Source organism: Mesoplodon bidens, assembly GCF_964165515.1.
Source record: "Mesoplodon bidens genome assembly, chromosome: 6".
Classification (NCBI taxonomy): Eukaryota; Metazoa; Chordata; class Mammalia; order Artiodactyla; family Ziphiidae; genus Mesoplodon; species Mesoplodon bidens.
Window position 1 is genome coordinate 17,362,945 of NC_138162.1, and position 20,523 is coordinate 17,383,467.

At 42.5% G+C, this 20,523-nt stretch overlaps 1 protein-coding gene across 3 annotated transcripts in view; it reads left to right on the forward strand.

The window, feature by feature from the left end:
• The window catches only part of ASTN2 (astrotactin 2), a gene marked incomplete at its 5' end in the record, with an annotated part of 938,059 nt that overhangs the window by 370,905 nt on the left and 546,631 nt on the right, over positions 1 to 20,523 (forward strand). For all 3 annotated transcript variants that reach the window (XM_081237083.1, XM_081237081.1, XM_081237082.1), the window contains one exon: positions 4,654 to 4,800. In XM_081237083.1, coding sequence (XP_081093209.1) covers positions 4,654 to 4,800 — 147 coding nt within the window. The remainder of the gene's footprint in view (positions 1 to 4,653; positions 4,801 to 20,523) is intronic.

Here is a 20,523-nt window from a genome sequence, read left to right on the forward strand (position 1 = left end):
TTAATATATCATTTAAAGCTTGTGTTTACTGTTTATTCTCATTTTGGATGATCTGTCCATTGGTGAAAGTGGGGTGTTAAAGTCCCCTACTATGAATGTGTTACTGTCAATTTCCCCTTGTATGGCTGTTAGCATTTGCCTTATGTATTGAGGTGTTCCTATGTTGGGTGCATAAATATTTACAATTGTTATATCTTCTTCTTGGATTGATCCCTTCATCATCATGTAGTGTTCTCCTTGTCTCTTGTAACACTGTCTCTTGTATTTTAAAGTCTATTTTATCTGATATGAGTATTGCTACTCCCAGCTTTCTTTTGATTTCCATCTGCATGGAATATCTTTTTCCATCCCCTCACTTTCAGTATGTATGAGTCCCTAGGTCTGAAGTGGGTCTCTTGTAGACAGCATATATATGCATCTTGTTTTTGTATCCATTCAGCAAGCCTGTGTCTTTTGGTTGGAACATTTAATCCATTCATGTTTAAGGTAATTATTTATATGTATGTTCCTATGACCATTTTCTTAATTGTTTTGCGTTTGTTTTTGTAGTTCCTTTTCTTCTCTTGTGTTTCCCACTTAGAGAAGTTCCTTTAGCATTTGTTGTAGAGCTGGTTTGGTGGTGCTGAATTCTCTTAGCTTTTGCTTGTCTGTAAAGATTTTAATTTCTCCATCAAATCTGAATGAGATCCTTGCTGAGTAGAGTAATCTTGGTTGTAAGTTCTTCCCTTTCATCACTTTAAGTATCTCATGCCACTCCCTTCTGGCTTGTAGAGTTTCTGCTGAGAAATCAGCTGTTAACCTTATGGGAGTTCCCTTGTATGTTATTTGTCGTTTCTCCCTTGCTGCTTTCAATAATTTTTCTTTGTCTTTAATTTTTGCCAATTTGATTACTATGTGTCTTGGTGTGTTTCTCCTTGGGTTTATCCTGTATGGGACTCTCTGCGCTTCCTGGATTTGGGTGGCTATTTCCTTTCCCATGTTAGGGAAGTTTTCACCGATAATATCTTCAAATATTTTATCTGGTCCTTTCTCTCTCTCTTCTCCTTCTGGGACCCCTATAATGTGAATGTTGTTTTGTTTAATGTTGTCCCAGAGGTCTCTTAGGCTGTCTTCTTTTTTTTCATTCTTTTTTCTTTATTCTCTTCTGCAGCAGTGAATTCCACCATTCTGGCTTCCAGGTCACTTATCCGTTCTTCTGCCTCAGTTATTCTGCTATTGATTCCTACCAGAGAATTTTTAATTTCATTTATTGTCTTGTTTATCATTGTTTGTTTGCTCTTTAGTTCTTCTAGTTCCTTGTTAAACATTTCTTATATTTTCTCCATTTTATTTCCAAGATTTTGGATCATCTTTGCTATCATTACTCTGAATTCTTTTGTAGTTAGACTGCCTATTTCCTCTTCATTTGTTTGGTCTGGTGGGTTTTTGCCTTGCTCCTTCATCTGCTGTGTATTTCTCTGTTTTCTCATTTTTCTTAACTTACTGTGCCTGGGGTCTCCTTTTTGAAACCTGCAGGTTCATAGTTCCCGTTGTTTTTGGTTTCTGCCCCCGGTGGCTAAGGTTGGTTCAGTGGGTTGTGTAGGCTTCCTGGTGGAGGGGACTGGAGCCTGTGTCTTGGTGGATGAGGCTGGATCTTGTCTTTCTGGTGGGCAGGTCCACGTCTGGTGGTGTGTTTTGGGGTGTCTGTAGCCTTATTATGATTTTAGGCAGCCCCTCTGCTAATGGATGGGGTTGTGTCCTGTCTTGCTAGTTGTTTGGCATAGGGTGTGCAGCACTGTAGCTTGCTGGTCGTTGAGTGGAGCTGAGTCTTAGCGTTGAGATGGAGATCTCTGGGAAAACTTTCGCCATTTGATATTACATGGGGCTGGGAGGTCTCTGGTTGACGAGTGTCCTCAATTCGGCTCTCCCACCTCAGAAACTCAGGCCTGACACCTGGCTGGAGCACCAAGACCGTGTCAGCCACACGGCCAGACAACGTTCAACCAAAGTTGTGATACTTATTTCCCTTGTAGGAGTCCACATGATTTTAAGAAGCACTGTGGGAGGAGTATGTTAATAGCTACCATGTCTTGGGTCTTGCGATTACCTTTCCCCTTAACGACATCACCTCCCGGCAGGTCCTGAGGAGACCAGGCTCCTGTGAGAGAGAACTGGACCCCCCAGTTTCCCAAAGCTGAAACCCCAATGGGTCCTGAGGAGACCCAGCTTCCGTTAGTGTGGACTCAACCCCACGTTGTCCTGAAGCCCGGGCCGTCAGCATGGACTCAGCCCTGCGTGTTCCAGAAGCCAGAGACCCAGCGGGTCCTGAGGAGATGGGCCTCCTGGCAGCTGTCCAGAAAGCCCTTTTCTTAAATTAAGCAATTTCAACGTTCTGAGCAATGAACCTGGCAGGAGAGACATAAAGATGGTAAAGATGGGATCCCTTCCCTCAAGCAGCTCACTGATTATTAAGAAAAATAGATACCCATACAAAAATCTGAAAGTGGACTGTCAGGGGCTCCTGTTCCATTAGGGTCCATTTATCTGGGAGTGTTGGTTGTCTATAGTTGGTATGATGTTTTTTTGTTTGTTTGTTTGTTTTTTGTGGTACACGGGCCTCTCATTGTTGTGGCCTCTCCCGTTGCGGAGCACAGGCTCCGGACGCGCAGGCTCAGTGGCCATGGCTCATGGGCCCAGCCGCTCCGTGGCATGTGGGATCTTCCCAGACCGGGACATGAACCCGCGTCCCCTGCATCAGCAGGCGGACCCTCAACCACTGCGCCACCAGGGAGGCCTGTTTGGCATGATTTTTGATAGTTCAGTGCCTGTGTCTGGTTGCTAATATAGTTATTATCACTTCTGGAAGATATGATGCATTTACTGAGATGCTACCACATTCCAGACACTGTGGTAGGCATTGCGATACAGTGGTGAGCCGAAGACGCAGTGCCTGCCCTGAAGGAATTTACCATCAAGTTACTAGATTCTAGTGTTTGAATAAGATATTTTAGGAAGCATAACAAATGTAGGCAGTCTTTCTCCCTAGAGGGAGAGGGATTTACACTTATGATTAATCTCAGTGAGTGACGGGAAACAAGGAAACAAGTGGATTTCTATGCAAAAGAAATAGCTCCTATGCTAATATTAACGTGATGAAGAGCACCCACTTTGGCATCACTGCAGGGATGCAGCCCTGCCAGCTCCTGGGCTGGGTAGGAGAGAGCAGCAAGCAGGTATGAATGTAGGGACCCACTGTGAAGGCCTCAGATGCCAGGCTAGTGTGAACCACATTCTGTGGCCAGTTGCTCTATAACAGCTCAAGGGGGTTCCACCAGGGAGTGAGATGGGAAGATGTGCCTACACCTCCCTCATCTCACAAGCAGACAACAGAAGAGATGAGGGGTAAGAGGTGAAAATGCTAAGGACATAGAGTACATAGGACTGCATGCTGTTTAGTTGCTGTAAAGGAGGAAGACAGAAGACTGAAAGTTGACATCTAGGTTTCTGGCCAGTTTAAATGGCAGTGCTTTCAATACTTAGGGGAGCCCAGGAGAAGGAGGAAGAAGATGCTTTAAGGAGACGATAATGCATCCAGTTTTGAACATGTTGTTTTGTCATACTCGTGGGATATTCAGAGAGAGATGTTCGGGAGGTTTAGGCATAAAGGTTTGCTCCAAATAAGAGCAGAGTGGGTAATAGAAATTAGGGAAGCATTGTTCATCAAAGCCTTGAAATTAGATGTGAATAATAAAGCCAAATAACGAGACCCGTTGGGGGCTCAAGATGTAGTCCTTAGAATTTCTTTGCTGGCCCAGCACTCTCCTTGCCAGGCAGATCCAATCTACTCATTGTACTGTGACCGTGAAATTGTCTTTAATTTTCCCAGGCAAAACTCCCCTCCTCATCTTGTGCCCTCTGTACTAGCTCTTAGCACAACTTGCCTTGCATTCTAATTAGCCATGGATAAGCCCGCCTTTGCCCCCTAGCCTGTAAGCTCCTGCAGAGCAAGAACTATTCTTATTCTGCTCTATGTGTGTCTCACCAATAGGTCATCAGTAGATGCTTGGGAAATGAACTTGAACTGATCGGCCTCTAAGTCTGTGAAACCCTTCTAGATGACAGACATTGTATATACACTATGCCACATGATCATCACAACCACCTGTGAGCTGTCTATTATTATCCTCATCATTCACATAAGAAAACTGAGGTTCAGAAATTGAAACAGGTCACACAGCCAGTGAGGGCTGAAGCCCAAATTTGAACCCAAGATGGTCAAACTCCAAAGCCCATGCTCCTTTCCCTAGGCCCTATGAATTCAACAACACAGTATCTTCTCGGTTGCTTCTAAAGTGAGTAGAAAGTTTAGTATCATCTAAATATTATCAAAAATGACCAACCTAATTGAGAAGGGAAGAGTAAGAATTGCCACAATTTTGAGGAAGTTTGTTTCTTTTCATCTATACCAAAAGGGATAATAAGCCTATTTTGCAGAGAGTTAAACAAAGACCCAACAGGGGACAACCGAGCTGTCACTACAAGCACAGAGGTTGGAAAATGTGGTTTCTTTTTCCAGCTTCTCATTTGGAAAACAACAGAATTCCCAAATTCCATGCTATTCCTGTTTCCTCACCTCATGGACCTATGTATCTCTGTGTGTGTTTATGTCACTAGGTTTGCTGAAAAGCCCAGTGAACAAGACGGCCCTGATGCTGATCGCTGTGAGCTCCTGCATCCTGGCCATGGTGTGTGGCAGTCAGATGTCCTGTCCACTCACTGTGAAGGTGACTCTGCATGTGCCCGAGCACTTCATTGCAGACGGTAAGAGCTGAGTGTCGGAGATGCCCCACATCTACTCGGCACCTTGCACCCCTGTGTGCTCCAATGTTCCCCATGCGTGGCCCAACCTCAGAATTATATTACTAAAAAAGAGAGAGAGCATTCAAAGAACTTAAAAGAGGTCCTTATCTTTGAAAATCCTGGATTATTTGAATGGAACTAAAGACTGCTTTTATTCCATGGGCAAGGGTAAGGTTTGTTAATAAAGAAAGAATTCAAATGTGCGTGCAGAAAGATTGAGCTACTTCAGAGAACCTACTGTTTTCTTATCATGCGTGTGCATCCTATGCCTAACTAAAAATACCGCCCTGCCCCCCAAAATAGTTTTCCTATTTAAAAAATACAACAAAGAAGACTGTATGAGCTTTGTTGGAACTTCCTAAGTGTCCTGGATTATACTCCTATCTCATTTGCTGTAAATGTCCTTTACAAGCATGTTATATCCTACCATTTACTCCTCACCCAATTAGTTTGAATTAATGAGACACTATAGTTGCTGTACTCATTCGCAAAGCATGGTCCAAGAAGTTGATTAAGGTGCTTGATATCTATTGCTAAAGTGCCCTCCAGAAAATTGTTCCAGTTTATATACTCCAGCAGAATGCGATGTATTTCCCCAAATTCTTGGCATTATTATTTATTTATTTATTTTTACAATTTACATATATTATAACTTTTCCTTTACATACATTACAAAAAATCATGTTTCTCTATAACAGAAATGTATCCATTTGGGGGAAGAATTTTTTTTTATTGAAGTGTAGTTGATTTACAATGTTGTGCTAATTTCTGCTGTGCAGCAAAGTGATTCGGTTATACATATATATACATTTTTGTATTCTTTTCCATTACGGTTTATCTTAGGATATTGAATTTAGTTTCCTGTGATATATGGTAGGACCTGGTTGTTTATCCATTCTGTGTATAATAGCTTACAACTGCTAACCCCAACCTCCCATTCCATCCCTCCCCTCCCCCCTCTCCCTTGGCAACCACCAGTCTGTTCTCTATGTCCATCAGTCTGTTTATGTTTTGTAGATAGGTTCATTTGTGCCATATTTCAGATTCCACATATAAGTGATAGCATTATGATGTTTGTATTTTTCTTTCTGACTTACTTCACTTAGTGTGATCATCTCTAGTTGCATTCATATTGCTACAAATGGCATTATTTCCTTCTTTTTTATGGCTGGGTAGTATTCCATTGTATATATGTACCGCATCTTCTTTTTTTTTTTTTTTTTTTTTTTTTGGTACGCGGGCCTGTCACTGCTATGGCCTCTCCCTTTGCAGAGCACAGGCTCCGGATGCGCATGCTCAGTGGCCATGGCTCACGGGCCCAGCCGCTCCGCGGCATGTGGGATCTTCCCAGACCGGGGCACGAACCCGTGTCCCCTGCATTGGCAGGCGGACTCTCAACCACTGCGCCACCAGGGAAGCCCCGCATCTTCTTTTTTATTATTAGTTTTTATTGGAGTACAGTTGATTTACAAAGCTGTGTTAGTTTCAGGTGTACAACAAAGTGATACATATATACATTATATATATATACGCACATGCTCATTCTTTTTTCAGATTCTTTTCACATATAGGTTATTACAGAATATTGAGTAGAATTCCCTGTGTTATACAGTAAGTCCTTATTAGTATTATTATTTTTAAATGTATTGAAAGTTATCATAAATATAATAAAGAAGAAATATTAAGTATGCAGCTTAATGAATTTTCACATGAGTTCACCCAGATCAAACATAAAACATTTCCAGCACCTTCAGCTTCCTTATGCCCCCTCCCAGTGAATCCCTTCCCAGGGATAACCACTCTTCTAGCACCATATTAGTACCATTGTTATTTTTTAAAATCTTTTTCCCATTGGATATGTATCAGATGTTTTTCTTTCCTTTTTTTTTTTTTTTTTTGCCGTATGTGAGCCTCTCACTGTTGTGGCCTCTCCTGTTGCGGAGCACAGGCTCCGGACGGGCAGGCTCAGTGGCCACGGCTCACGGGCCCAGCCGCTCCGTGGCATGTAGGATCTTCCCGGACCGGGGCACGGTTCCCCTGCATTGGCAGGCAGACTCTCAACCACTGTGCCACCAGGGAAGCCCTGTATCAGATGTTTTTGAGATCCTTTATATTTGTCAGCCATATTTTATTTTATTTTATTTTATTTTTTTTAGGATGTGTTTTAAATGCTAGGACCAAAATCTAAGTTTTCATGGATTTTAAAGTCTTTTTCAAAAGAAAATTAGATCATAATGGGAAAGTTGGTGATTCTTCATGAACAAGTGATTTGGAAGGCTCCATGCTGTTTCTAAGAATTCAAGATGGTCACAACTTTCTGTGAGAAAATAGATACTGCAGATAGGCGAACCACTGTTGGTGCTTTTGGTTACTGACTTCCAGACTTTGTGTATGGTCCTGCGCCCACATTAAAAAAAAAAAAAATCACAGAAAATATATATGTCAGGTCATGCTCTTAAAAATTCTTTATTCTTAAGCATCTCTAAGAAAAGAAAAAAAAACACCGATACTTCTTAATCCATAAATCCTCTCATTTGTTTTTTTTAATTGGTTTTGTCAGCCATATTTTAATGCAACTCAATTTTATCTCTAATTTTTTAAGTTACAATGTTCACAACTTAGCACCAATCCCTTCAGTATGTTCTGTGCAGAGTGGCACTTCCACCTCCTTTCTCTCCTAGACTTATACTAAAGCATCCTGTGTTTACTCCTACACCATAGTGAACTAGCCCCTACTTTAATTTTTTTTAATTATATTTTTATTGAGGTATAGTTGATGTGCCATATTATGTAAGTTTCAGGTGTACAATATATTTTGCACAAGTTTTAAAGACTATATTCCATTTATAGTTATTATAAAATACTGGCTATATTTCCTGTGTCATACTATATATCCTTGTAGCTTATTTATTTTATATGTAGTAGTTTGTACCTCTTAATCCCCTACCCCAGTGTTGCCCCTCCCACCTTCCCTTTCCCCTCTGGTAAACACAAGTTTGTTCTCTATATCTGTGAGTCTATTTCTTTCCTGTTATAATCACTAGCTAATTTTATATTCTAATTTTTATTTCTATTTTTCAATTGAACTGCAAGTAAGTTTAGTATTTCTCATCTTATATGCACTCAGTTGATTTTTTGACCGAAGCAGAAGACTTTTGGTTCATCCCTATCAAATCGTATGTGCACATAAGACAGGAAAATATGGGAATATGAAATGGCAGAAGCATAGCAGAAGTAGAAGGAACAAAATTTACTGAAGTAGCTAGGCACATAGGCTCATGGAGCTTGGGACTGGAAAAATTGCCAGAACCTGGGTGTGGCTGGAACATGGGATGGGAGAGTAAGAGTGATGAAAACCAATAGGGCAAATTTTGACCATTGTTGGAGGCATGTGAACTTACTTTTTATCACCACCAGTCACTATTCATTAATTGTAGAATGTTAGGTCTTAGAGACATCCACATTTTGAACACTTATTTTCACGCATGTAGAAATGGAGCTCCTAAGAGGCTAAGTAACTTGGTCAGGGTCATGATAAACAGTTTAATGGCTGAGATCAGAGACTATAGAATAATACAAACAAAATTCAAATACTTGCCCTATTACCTGCCACTTCTGTAGCCAAGTGAATTATTTACCTCTCTGAGTCTCAATCTCTGCGTCTATAAAATGGGAATGATAATAATACCTATCTCCTAGGATTATTGTGAAGCCTACAATTCCGTATTTATCAGATTTTTAGATAACATGTAGGTGGGAAATAACAAAATCAAAGGATTACCCAAGAAAACTGTAAAACTACTGTGGTGGCTTCAAAGGATAGACAAAAATGTGGTAAATTAAAAGGTGCCCTTTCCCGATAATTCTTATTCTGATCTCTGTCATAAACTTAAAGCTTTATAACTACATGTAGACTTGTCTGCTTCTGCCTTTAGACTGGAATGTCTGTGAGGCAAGAATATCCCTGGTGACAAACATACTGCATGGCCTGTGATGGATGCTCAATAAATATGTGTTGAATGAATGAATAGGGCCTAAATTAAAGCAGAATTATGAAAAGTTCTGTGGGATTCTTCTACCAGATGTCTAAGCAGAAAGGGGAGACTGAGTGAAGGAAAACTAAGGCAGAGGATTCATAGAAGTAAAAAAAATTGGAAATAACCATGGAATATACAAGATTAGAGACACAATTTAGCAAATATGGTACACATAGTTAGGAGGACCTAACCCAAAGTGTGTCAGTCTCAAGGCATAATGGAACCCTCTTTCCCTACATGCTATAATATCTTTGTAAGGAATGTACCCTCTGAAATGGGACATGTTTGTGTAAGTCTCATTTTTCTCATCTGTAAAATGGGGATTATTTTGAAAAGATTGAATGACATAATATGTATAAAATACTAACAGAATCTAAAACACTGGGATTGCTTAATAAATAACAGCTTTTATTACTCTTATTCCTAAAATGACCCATAAAGGAAGAGACATCAGAAGCTAGACTATGGTCAAACAAGAAAGTATAAGAAATTATATAGATGTGAGTAGCTATTCTCAGGAAAATGGAACAGGGAGTCCATTATATGCCCCCCAACCCCTGGCCCATGGAAGTCTTGTAATGTCTTCCCAATGGAAGACATTAACACTTGAAGGTCCTCCATCTTCTGGGGATCTTCAGGAATCCAGAACGCAACCAACACTTGAAGTCAGGTGGACAGCTCTCTAATAGTTCTAGGCAAGCAGACCTTCCACAGCACAATCCCAGTGCCTCTCGTGGGTGGATAATTTCTGTGCATTGCTCATTCCATTCTCCCAACAGGTCTCCAAAGTGATCTTTATTATCCCTATTTGACAGATAAGGAAACCAGGACTTGAAAAGCAGTAGAGTCTTGCTTTCCATGGGGGTGGAACATGATGTGACAAAGAAAAAATCATATGGGTTGGACTTAGTGGGGTCTCTAGCTCTGATTTCTGGAGATATGAGAGTGCTATGCAGGGAGGCAAGAGGGGAAATGATGACGATGGTGCCTATTTTCTTGAACCCTTATCATCACTTGGCGTTAATATTTATAAATGCATTGAGATATAGAATAAATAAAGAATGCAGATTGCATGTGTGCAATTAATTTTTTTTTTACATATATTATACAGCCAGATCAAAATATAGGCCCCCACCTAAGGCCACTGGCTGAGTTATAAACAGCAGTACCGTCATAATGGGGCTTATCAGGATGAGAGAAACCCCTGTCAAATGGGAGAGAGTCGATTGAGACAAGGCCACCCAAGGACCATGGCCAAGGCAGCTCTCACCTTTCTTACCTTCCCCCATGAAGCTTAAGCTGCTAAGCTGCTAGCCCTTTCTTAGCAGACAGAGCTCTCAGCCAGCCTTGTGCATTGGGCTGTCTGTGGTGCTGAAGTATTGGAGATGGCTGAGTAATGGGTTCGGTCTTCAGGAAGAAAATGAATTTTGCACTTGTGTTACAGCATAGTTGTACTTGATGTGTGCTGCCCATTACAAGAAAAAGGTCAGCATGATATAGTACTTGTCCAGAGCTCAGCTGGTAAGAACAATAAATACTAACAGGGTCACCATCCAAGCCCTTGGCAAATATCATCTCTTCTTTGTCTGTGCCTTCTCAAGGCCACTGGTGGCTTTTTGCTCTGCTAAGCACATAGTGAAGAGATAGACTAGGTTTGTGTCCAAATTTACTGAAGTTGGCACTTGTTTTTCATCTGAGGCCTATAAGTGACCTTCATTTGGGTTATCTGGGCTCATGATCCCCAGAACTAGTGAATCACATTTTCTAGGAGTAGAGCCCAAGTATTAATATTCTCAACAAGAACTTGAGGTGATCCCTTAACAGAAGTTTGAGAGCTGCATCAGTATCTCTTTAAGTGTTACTTTGCTTTCATCTAACACATTATCAACTCCTTGCGATCTCTTGGAGCCCTGATAAGGGGCTTTCGTTTCTTCCATCTTAGACTTGATCAATGCCATATTAATGGAGCTGCCTTATGGTACAATTCCAGTGATGGCCCATAGCACTGAATACCATGTGAATGGTCCAATGTGAGTTTTATAACAAGGCAGCTCTCATCACATGGATTTGGGCTTCACCCAAATTGCCCTATAGGTAGCATTATTGATGAATGGTTATTGGTTAACATCAAAAGCTCATATGAGTTGAGATGTTAGTTTCTTCGTCCCTCGAGGCTCCCATTGTATAATATGTCAGGACATATTCACCAAATATCCTGGCCCTAAAGTAAGCCAGTAGAAGAGACAACATTTAAAGGAATAAGCTGTCTAGATGAAATGGGTGATATGGTTCCACTCCAGTGTAGATAGACAACACTATACCTAGAGTTCTCTGTTCCATTTTGTTCTGGTAGTTGTGCTTTAAGAAGCACAGAAGGTCAGTGATATATTGGAAGGCATCCAAAATAAAGGAATTGCAGCCAAGGGATTGGAAAAACATTGTCAATACCTAATAATCCCTTAAGGAAAGGGTGGAGGAAAATCATTCTATAAGAAGAGTTGAAGGAACTTAGACAAAAAGTGAGCTTAGAATTATTGAGCATATCTGTTATGAATATGGCAGTGTTCAAAACACTTTACATGGAGTTACTAATGTAATTCTCATATCAGAACTCTGAGGCAGGATTTAGCATCCTCTTTTTGCATAAATAGAAGGTAGTTTTTGGAAATGTTAAGTGATTTGGCCAGATTAACACACAGAAGTGAAGCAAGGTATGAAAACCCAAGACTACCTGAACCTCTCATCCAAGTTTTTTCCGTGTCCCATGCTTCCACAAAATTGACCATGATAATTATCATTTGCCTTGAAAAGGGAGCAGGCTTGTTCTGGAAGTCCCCAGGAAGCAAAATTAGAGCTATATGGGTGAGGAGGGTGGTCAGAGATGGGAGAAGATTGAGTCTTAACCTGAAAATGTCTTCACTTTATAAGCTTTAGTCTCATCTATAAAGTGGGGGATTATAGCAGTACGTATCTCCTACAGCTGTTGTGAAGAATAAATGAAATAATGCTCATAAGGCTTTCAGCTCAGTACCTGAGACCTAGTAATGGCTCAATAAATCATATACATGTTAGTAGTTGTGATACTACTTTTTTAATATTGGAAGGGGGTCCTTGCAAGGTAATGAGTTCCCCATCATAGGGAATTTCCTGAAAATAGATGACCACATTTATTTCTGTGAAGCCATAGAAGAAAAGTGAAGGAATGTGTTTGGCTAGGGTACAAAATATTTTGAATCAGAGCCATTTTATCAGACTATAAATTTTTAAAACACTTAAATTTTTAGGACCTTTAGAGTATGTTTGTTTATTCTTTACTTCCTCATCCCTGAGTATCACCCATTCTTTGCCTAGGCTCAGAAATGGAGTGAGACCCAGGAATGGGTTATGGCCAGTGATGTCTCTTGACTAAATACACCCCCCTACCCAATCACAGACTGTGTTCTTTTATGTTGATATGCTCATTGCATAAATATCTATGCCAAAATATCTGTTTGTTACGGTCAAGTTAATGTGTTAGCCTTGACTTTTGGGTTGGACTAAGGTGTATTCAAGTCTTCTCTATTCCCTATGACTGAGGAATTGGGGATTATGGATTCCTTACCAGCCTATGAAATCCTCAAGTGGAAATGTTCATCATTAGGATGGCCTGATTCATTAATATGCCACATGTGTAGCTGCTTTTGAACACAAAATTATATACAATGAATCTTGTTCTACATCTATTTGCTTGCACCCCTACTTTATGTCTTTCAACCCAAGAGAGTGAGCTAGTGTGTGGCTGTGCTGTTAATAAGGAATGAGGTTCATAAGTGACTTCAGAGCAAGTCTGCAGTGATTTGAATACATGGGAGGAGTATTTTCAATTCTTAGAAGTGAAAGTTACACCACACTGAAGGTGACCGCTTAGTCACAAACCACCAGGCAACTTGCCTAAAGCGAGTAGTTTCTTGGACATCTTGCTATCTGGAATCATCCGGAGCTTTGTTTTAAAGTGTTCAGTTTTTATTTCAGACTTCTGAGCACCGTGGAACATGTTCGGGTATAGAAGTGCTCCACAGTATGACCTCTCCCTTTTCCATTCTTAACTCCTTTGCATGCACTTAATACTATTTAGACAGATAGACTGCCTGGCTTTGGATTACCTCATTTCTATGTATTGCAATCCTACCCATGTCTAAGACCTCACTTAATTTTCTCCTTTCTCCAGAAAACCTTCTTCACCAAAAACCCCAAAACTTCTTCAAAGGAAACGCCCAACAGAAATAATCTCTCCTTCCTTGAAAATTACATAGAACTGTATTTGTATCTTTCTAATAACCCCACAGTCTAATTTCCATCACTGTTATTGTTATGTATGTGTCACTGGAACAACTGACATAGTCCGAATAACTGGCCTCCTGCATTAAATCAAGCGCCTCTCCAGGCTTTCCTTGACATTGCAAACAGAGCAATCTTTTAAAATGAAAAATTTCACCATGTTGCATCCTCCCATAAAACTGTTCAAATACTTCTTATTGTACTTATTATAAAGATTGAACTCTTTAACATGGCCTTTAAGTCCCAGCAAGATCAGGCCCCTGCCTGCCTCTCTAACCTCACCTTATACCAGTTTCTCTACATTGTTTTCTTAAATATCCTTGGCTGTCTCCTGCCTCAGGGCCTCTGCACATGTCTTTCTTACTCTCGGAAAATTTCTCCCCATTTCCTCAGTTTCTTCGGTACAAATTCCATTTACCCTACAGTGGCTGACCTCCCTTTTCATTTCCCAATCTCTCTTGGGCCCATAACTATTCTTTCTCCTTGAGCCCTGCTCTATTCCTTGATTGCACTCATTCCTATTTGTAATTATAGTCTTATCTAGTTAATGTGAGCTCTCCCACTAGGTTGCGAGCTCCTTAAGGATAGGCATCATATTTGTTTGTTTGGAACATTATATTCAGCACCTGGGACAGCACCCAAAACCAGAGTGCCCCCAAAGCTTTGGTTGAATGAAAATAAATAAATAAATAAATAAAGCGATTTTAATTGCTAGTCTGAAATTTCCTCAAGAGCAAAGCCACAGTTTATTCATGCCCTAAACAATTGTGAAGCCTAGCGAAGGTTCTGACTCAGTAGACATATAATAAATTATGACTGTGAAATGAATGAAGGGAGAAAGGGCAGGCAGGTGGGTGCAGATGCCCTAAGAAGATACCTTCTGGGGAATGACGGTGCGAGAAATCTGAGGCTGCCTCCTCTTCTTATGACTGACTTCACTTCCCAAGGTTTTTGTTCCCATCCCCAAAGATAATCAAACTCACATCTCTCCCCCTCCAACACCAAAATGAAACAAGCCTTATCCCAGAGCCCAGGAAGAGGGGAAAATATAAATTGAGCTGAGATTCAGTACACCCAGGGGGGAGGTGGCAGTGAAATACCAATAAACCATATTAATATGCTGAAATCAGGAAGAATAGGTTGAACTCCAGCCCAGATTTAATAACTATACGTGAGAGAGTGCAGGAGAAGGCAAGCCTAGGTTTCAGTCAGAATTAAAATGAGATCTGTGATGAAACTGGTAATATAATTATAAACTGTGAAAAGTTTTTCCCTTCTCCCTCTTCTTGTACTTAATGGGCAGCTTGCTAAGCAATGACCTGGAGCTGGTGCTGGGAGCTGTGGAGAGCCCCTAGAGTGGATTCTGTTGTTGTTGTTGTTGTTTTCCCCTCAAATCTCTTCATTAGAAAAGTCTAAGTCCACAAAACCATGGAAGGAAAAAATGCTTCAAGCTTCCTTAGATAGTAACTGATCCCCAGGTTAAAAGTGACAAGGGGCTTGAGGGGAGAACAAACCCTGGAAAACCATTCTAAGCACCTGAACATGTTCAAGCTTTTAAAGATATCACAACAGCCATTTCAGTCGCGATTTTTAATGGCACTTTGTGCTACGATGTTAACTTGGCTTCCTCCCAGGATGAATTGTTACTAATTCCCCTTCTTAACAAAAGGTATAACTGAGTTTGACATCCAAATTTGGAGACTAATTTCTGTGTTTTGATAGCAGATCAAGTCCAAAAATATTTTAGTAGGAACTAGAGGCAGAGGATGGTTGCAGGGGGTAGGGGAGTTTAATTTATTCTTGTTAATAATTCTGCTGTTGTGAGGAGAAGCCCACTTTGACTTTTTGACTAGGAGGAGAGAATGGCAGGTGGGAGCTTTGATGGGATGGAGCTCAGGACTATGGAGTTAGATGTTCCATCATTTGTTGGCTTGTTGTTTGCAGAGTGGTGTAGGGTTGCGGCAGTGGTGCAGTGCTGGGATAGAGAAGGTCACGTGGTACAGAGGTTAGGTGCACTGCTCTGTGACCCAGCGGATGTGAGTTCTACTCCCAGTTCTTCTGATTTCTAGTTTTCTGACCTTGGTAATATTAATTCACCCCCCATTTATCACTTTTCTTTCCAAAAGCAGTGTTGATACTCCTTGCCTCAAGTGAGTGTGAGTGGGGCTGATGAGTGTGCATGCACTCGGCCAGCTGTGAGAATAGCTCTGATGATGAGAACATTGTGCTTTTCCCTTTCTGTTTGTTCAGTGTTTTATTATTTTTGAAGACAAAGAGGTTGAGAAGAGGTCTTAGTGGGTATGGCCAGGTAAGAAGAAGGTACAATTTTAGAGAGGCTTAGCTTGGCCCCAAGGAAGAAATTAAATAGTTAAAAATTCATTAATAATATCACCAGGTTTTTTTGTTTGTTTGTTTGTTTGTTTGCGGTACGTGGGCCTCTCACTGTTGTGGCCTCTCCTGCTGCGGAGCACAGGCTCCGGACGCACAGGCTCAGCGGCCATGGCTCACGGGCCCAGCCGCTCCGCGGCATATGGGATCTTCCCAGACCGGGGCACGAACCCGTGTCCGCTGCATCGGCAGGCGGACTCTCAACCACTGCGCCACCAGGGAAGCCCATCACCACTTCTTGATTCATATATAGTGCCTGTTACTTCCCTTCCTTCCTCCCTCCTTCCTGTGGTCAGCAAAGATAGCACATCGCCTTCTCTGTGGCATGCTTCGTTGCTCAGGGATGCAGAGATGGATAAAACAGTATCTCTGGCCTCCCCCAGTTTGGTGGTAGTAAGACACTACCAAGCAGATGAAATAGGAAACACAGTGTGGTAAGAGTCTTAATGGGGTTTGCAGTGCGTGCTATGGGAAAATAGGGGAGGAGCAGCCAAGTACCCCAAGCTGGAGATGGGGGTGGTGCTAAGGAGAGGATGTCTTAAGGAGGTGCTACCTGAGTTGGGTCTTAGAGCCACTGGTGCTTCCCTGGAGGTGGGTGAGGATGACACAGGCTTTCCAGAGGGGTCATGGACACTTTTCACCACATCCCTATAGACCCTGCTGCTCAAGCCTCCTGGTAATTGTGATAATAACAACGCTGTGAATTGGTAACATTTACAGAATTGGTAACATTTACAGAACATTGCTACGTGCCAGGCCCCGTGCTGAGTGCTTTGCAAAGCATTACCTCATTTAATTCCACATCTATTTGCTTGCACCCCTACTTTATGTCTTTCAACCCAAGAGAGTGAGCTAGTGTGTGGCTGTGCTGTTAATAAGGAATGAGGTTCATAAGTGACTTCAGAGCAAGTCTGCAGTGATTTGAATACATGGGAGGAGTATTTTCAATTCTTAGAAGTGAAAGTTACACCACACTGAAGGTGACCGCTTAGTCACAAACCATATAGACTAAATGTTACTAAATGTAACAGCCCCCTAATAAATTGCTTGCCTTCTGCCTTGGGCCCTCAGACTCACCTTCTACACTGTGGTCAGTCTGTCCACAGATCTGTATTGAACGCTGACTGTGTACTGGAGACTCCACAAGAACAAGACAGCTACAATCTTAGCTCTTAGGGGTTTAAAGTAGCATTATCAGGGGTATTGTTTCCCAAGTCTCAACTATGTGCCGAGTCCTTGTCAAGTGCTTCATATACAATCATTTGACTGCCCTTTGTGGTGGTTTACTGTTATCATCCCCCTTTCAAAGATGAGTAAACAAGGGCTTAGAAATTAAATAACTAGCTCAATGCTTCATGACTAGGAAATATCAGAGCCAGGTATTGAACCCAGGGAGTGTGAATCTACAGCTCAGACTCTTAACCAAATTAGACATCAAATAAGCAATTGTGAATGTGCTAAGTGCAAAAAAGAAAAGTTCAGGATTGTTTAAGAGGGAGACTAACTTAGACTAGGAGAGAGTGATGAAGATGATGATGTCAATAAAAACAAGTATTACCCAGTGTTTAGTGCTTGCCAAACATTCTACTAAATACTAGAGAGATATTATCTCATTTAAATTTCCTAAGAGGGAGCTATTAATATTATGTCCAGGGCTTCCCTTGTGGCGCAGTGGTTGAGAGTCCACCTGCCGATGCAGGGGACACGGGTTTGAGCCCCGGTCCGGGAAGACCCCACATGCCGCGGAGCGGCTGGGCCCGTGAGCCATGGCCACTGAGCCTGCGCGTCCGGAGCCTGTGCTCCGCAACGGGAGAGGCCACAACAGTGAGAGGCCCGCGTACCGCAAAAAACAGAACAAAACAAAACAAAACAGGGCTTCCCTGGTGGCACAGTGGTTGAGAGTCCACCTGCCGATGCAGTGGACATGGGTTCGTGCCATTTATTCAGTCATTCCATTAGCATCCTCAGTCCTCTGCTTTCTGACTCTTGTTTGGGACAGTCTGTGGCTAGGCAGCCCCTGAGCGAGGATCTTGGGAGCAGAGGCAGCTGAGCAAACCTTTCACAGCCCACAAGTTGCCATTTGAAGAATGCTTAGAAGGATCACAGCCAAGCTTGTGCAGGGACCGCAGGCTCCCGGGGCTGCTGGGATGAAACAGAAAGTGGTGGGGAGCTGGGCCATGGTGGGAAAGATGCCTCTCAGTCTTTAACCCCCAGCTTCAGCTGCTGAGGGACCTTGAACATCTCAGATGCCAGCAAGGGCCTGGGAGGGGGAGGATGCATCATATTCAGAAGGAAATGATGAGATGGGAGGAATAATTAAAACCTGTGTATCCCTCCTGCTTCTCTACCTCCCCCTGCTCATTCCTGCCCCCTTCCCCCTCCCCACTCCCGGCCTGTGGTGCCCAGCAGAGCCTTGCTGTTTGGCTTTCCTCCCTAGCCACGCCTCTGAGTTATCTAACCCAAATATATCTGCAGCTGCACATCCTTGTTTTTTTTGTTTTTGGCTGCTGTTGGCAACTTCCTGGAGCTCTGCTAAAGTCCCTGGGCATCTCACCCTTACTTGGAATTATTCCCAGAGCCTGGACCACCCCTGAACTTTCCATGTCGTCCCTCCCCTGCTTTCACCCTGATTCTCATTTGGACTTTATCAGTGAATCCATCCATCAAGACCGTCAGCTGACACTGCTGAGTGTCTGCTCAGTGCCAGGACTCATGCTCTAGGACTCACTCAGATACTTACCTGCACTAAGGGAGTGTGAGGTAGGGGAAAGAACAGGAGATTTAGAAGCAGAAAAACTCCAGTACGAATCTGCACTCCTCCACTTACTAACTATGGATCTTGGATGAGTCACCTCACTTCTCTGAACCATCAATTTCACCATCTATAAAAGTACAGCTCTTTGCCTCTATTTCACAGGGCGTTGATGAGGTTGAAATAGAAAGCGGTATGAAAATAGCCTATAACAGGTGCTCAGTAAATGCTAAGCATGCCCTCAAAGGGATTGCACTTGTTATTTAAAGTGATTGGATAGCTATAAAGCAAAAGACAACACTAGAAGGCAGATCATAATCTGGACCAGGAGGGGCATATAGTTAAGAGTCAGCAAAGGCAGAAATAGAGACACAGTTGTAGATGACAAACGTATGGACACCAAGGGGGGAAAGCCGTGGGGGGTGGGCGGTGGTGGTGGGATGAATTGTGCGATTGGGATTGACGTGTATACACTGATGTGTATAAAATGGATGACTAATAAGAACCCGCTGTATAAAAAATAAATAAAATTCAAAAAAAAAGAAAAAAAGAGTCAGCAAGATTGCCAGGGAAGCCTGGTATTTTCCACTGGACAGATCTGGGTAAAGCTTCAAGGAGCTAGAGGCTTTAATTTGCCTTGGATTTGTCCCATCGGAGGAAGCTGGATGGACAGGGATTGGAAGTGAGACTCTATGCTTTGTTGGAGATGATGAGAGAGAGTGAAGGCAAGAAGGATGACCTTCCAGGCAGAAGGGACACTAAGAGCAAAGGTGTGGCAGGAGCAGATAGCATCCAGAGCGTCTACAGCTCTGGGGGGCTTGAAGGGGACTAAAAGCAGGAGCAGACGAGAAGAGCAAGGGTCTCTGTGTTGGGCTTTTACCGTGGAGGTGGTCGGGGGTCACAGAGCCGCTAAAGGTTTTTTTTTTTTTAAAGAAGATGTTGGGGGTAGGAGTTTATTAATTAATTAATTTATTTTTGCTGTGTTGGGTCTTCGTTTCTGTGTGAGGGCTTTCTCTAGTTGCGGCAAGCGGGGATCACTCTTCATCGTGGGGCGCAGGCCTCTCACTATCGCGGCCTCTCTTGTTGCGGAGCACAGGCTCCAGACGCGCAGGCTCAGTAGTTGTGGCTCACAGGCCTAGTTGCTCCGCAGCATGTGGGATCCTCCCAGACCAGGGCTCGAATCCATGTCCCCTGCATTAGCAGGCAGACTCTCAACCACTGCGCCACCAGGGAAGCCCCCGCTAAAGGGTTTTAAGCAAGGGAGTATAAGTAAGGTAGCTGCTTAAAAGACAATGCAGTATGGCAACTCAGAGTTTGGGCTGTAGAGTCCGATGTATCTGGGCTCAACTGCTGGTTCCATGACTTACTAATAGTAATTTGATATTACAAATGTTACTTAACCCTCCGGTGGAGTGGACATAATTTTTTTTTCTGTTTTTTTGCGGTACGTGGGCCTCTCACTGTTGTGGCCTCTCCCGTTGCGGAGCACAGGCTCCGGACGCGCAGGCCCAGTGGCCATGGCTCACGGGCCCAGCCGCTCCGCGGCATGTGGGGTCTTCCCGGACCGGGGCTCAAACCCGTGTCCCCTGCATCGGCAGGTGGACTCTCAACCACTGCGCCACAAGGGAAGCCCTGGACATAATATTAATAGCTCCCTCTTAGGAAATTTAAATGAGATAATATCTCTCTAGTATTTAGTAGAATGTTTGGCAAGCACTAAACACTGGGTAATACTTGTTTTTATTGACATCATCATCTTCATCACTCTCTCCTAGTCTAAGTTAGTCTCCCTCTTAAACAATCCTGAACTTTTCTTTTTTGCACTTAGCACATTCACAATTGCTTATTTGATGTCTAATTTGGTTAAGAGTCTGAGCTGTAGATTCACACTCCCTGGGTTCAATACCTGGCTCTGATATTTCCTAGTCATGAAGCATTGAGCTAGTTATTTAATTTCTAAGCCCTTGTTTACTCATCTTTGAAAGGGGGATGATAACAGTAAACCACCACAAAGGGCAGTCAAATGATTGTATATGAAGCACTTGACAAGGACTCGGCACATAGTTGAGACTTGGGAAACAATACCCCTGATAATGCTACTTTAAACCCCTAAGAACTAAGATTGTAGCTGTCTTGTTCTTGTGGAGTCTCCAGTACACAGTCAGCGTTCAATACAGATCTGTGGACAGA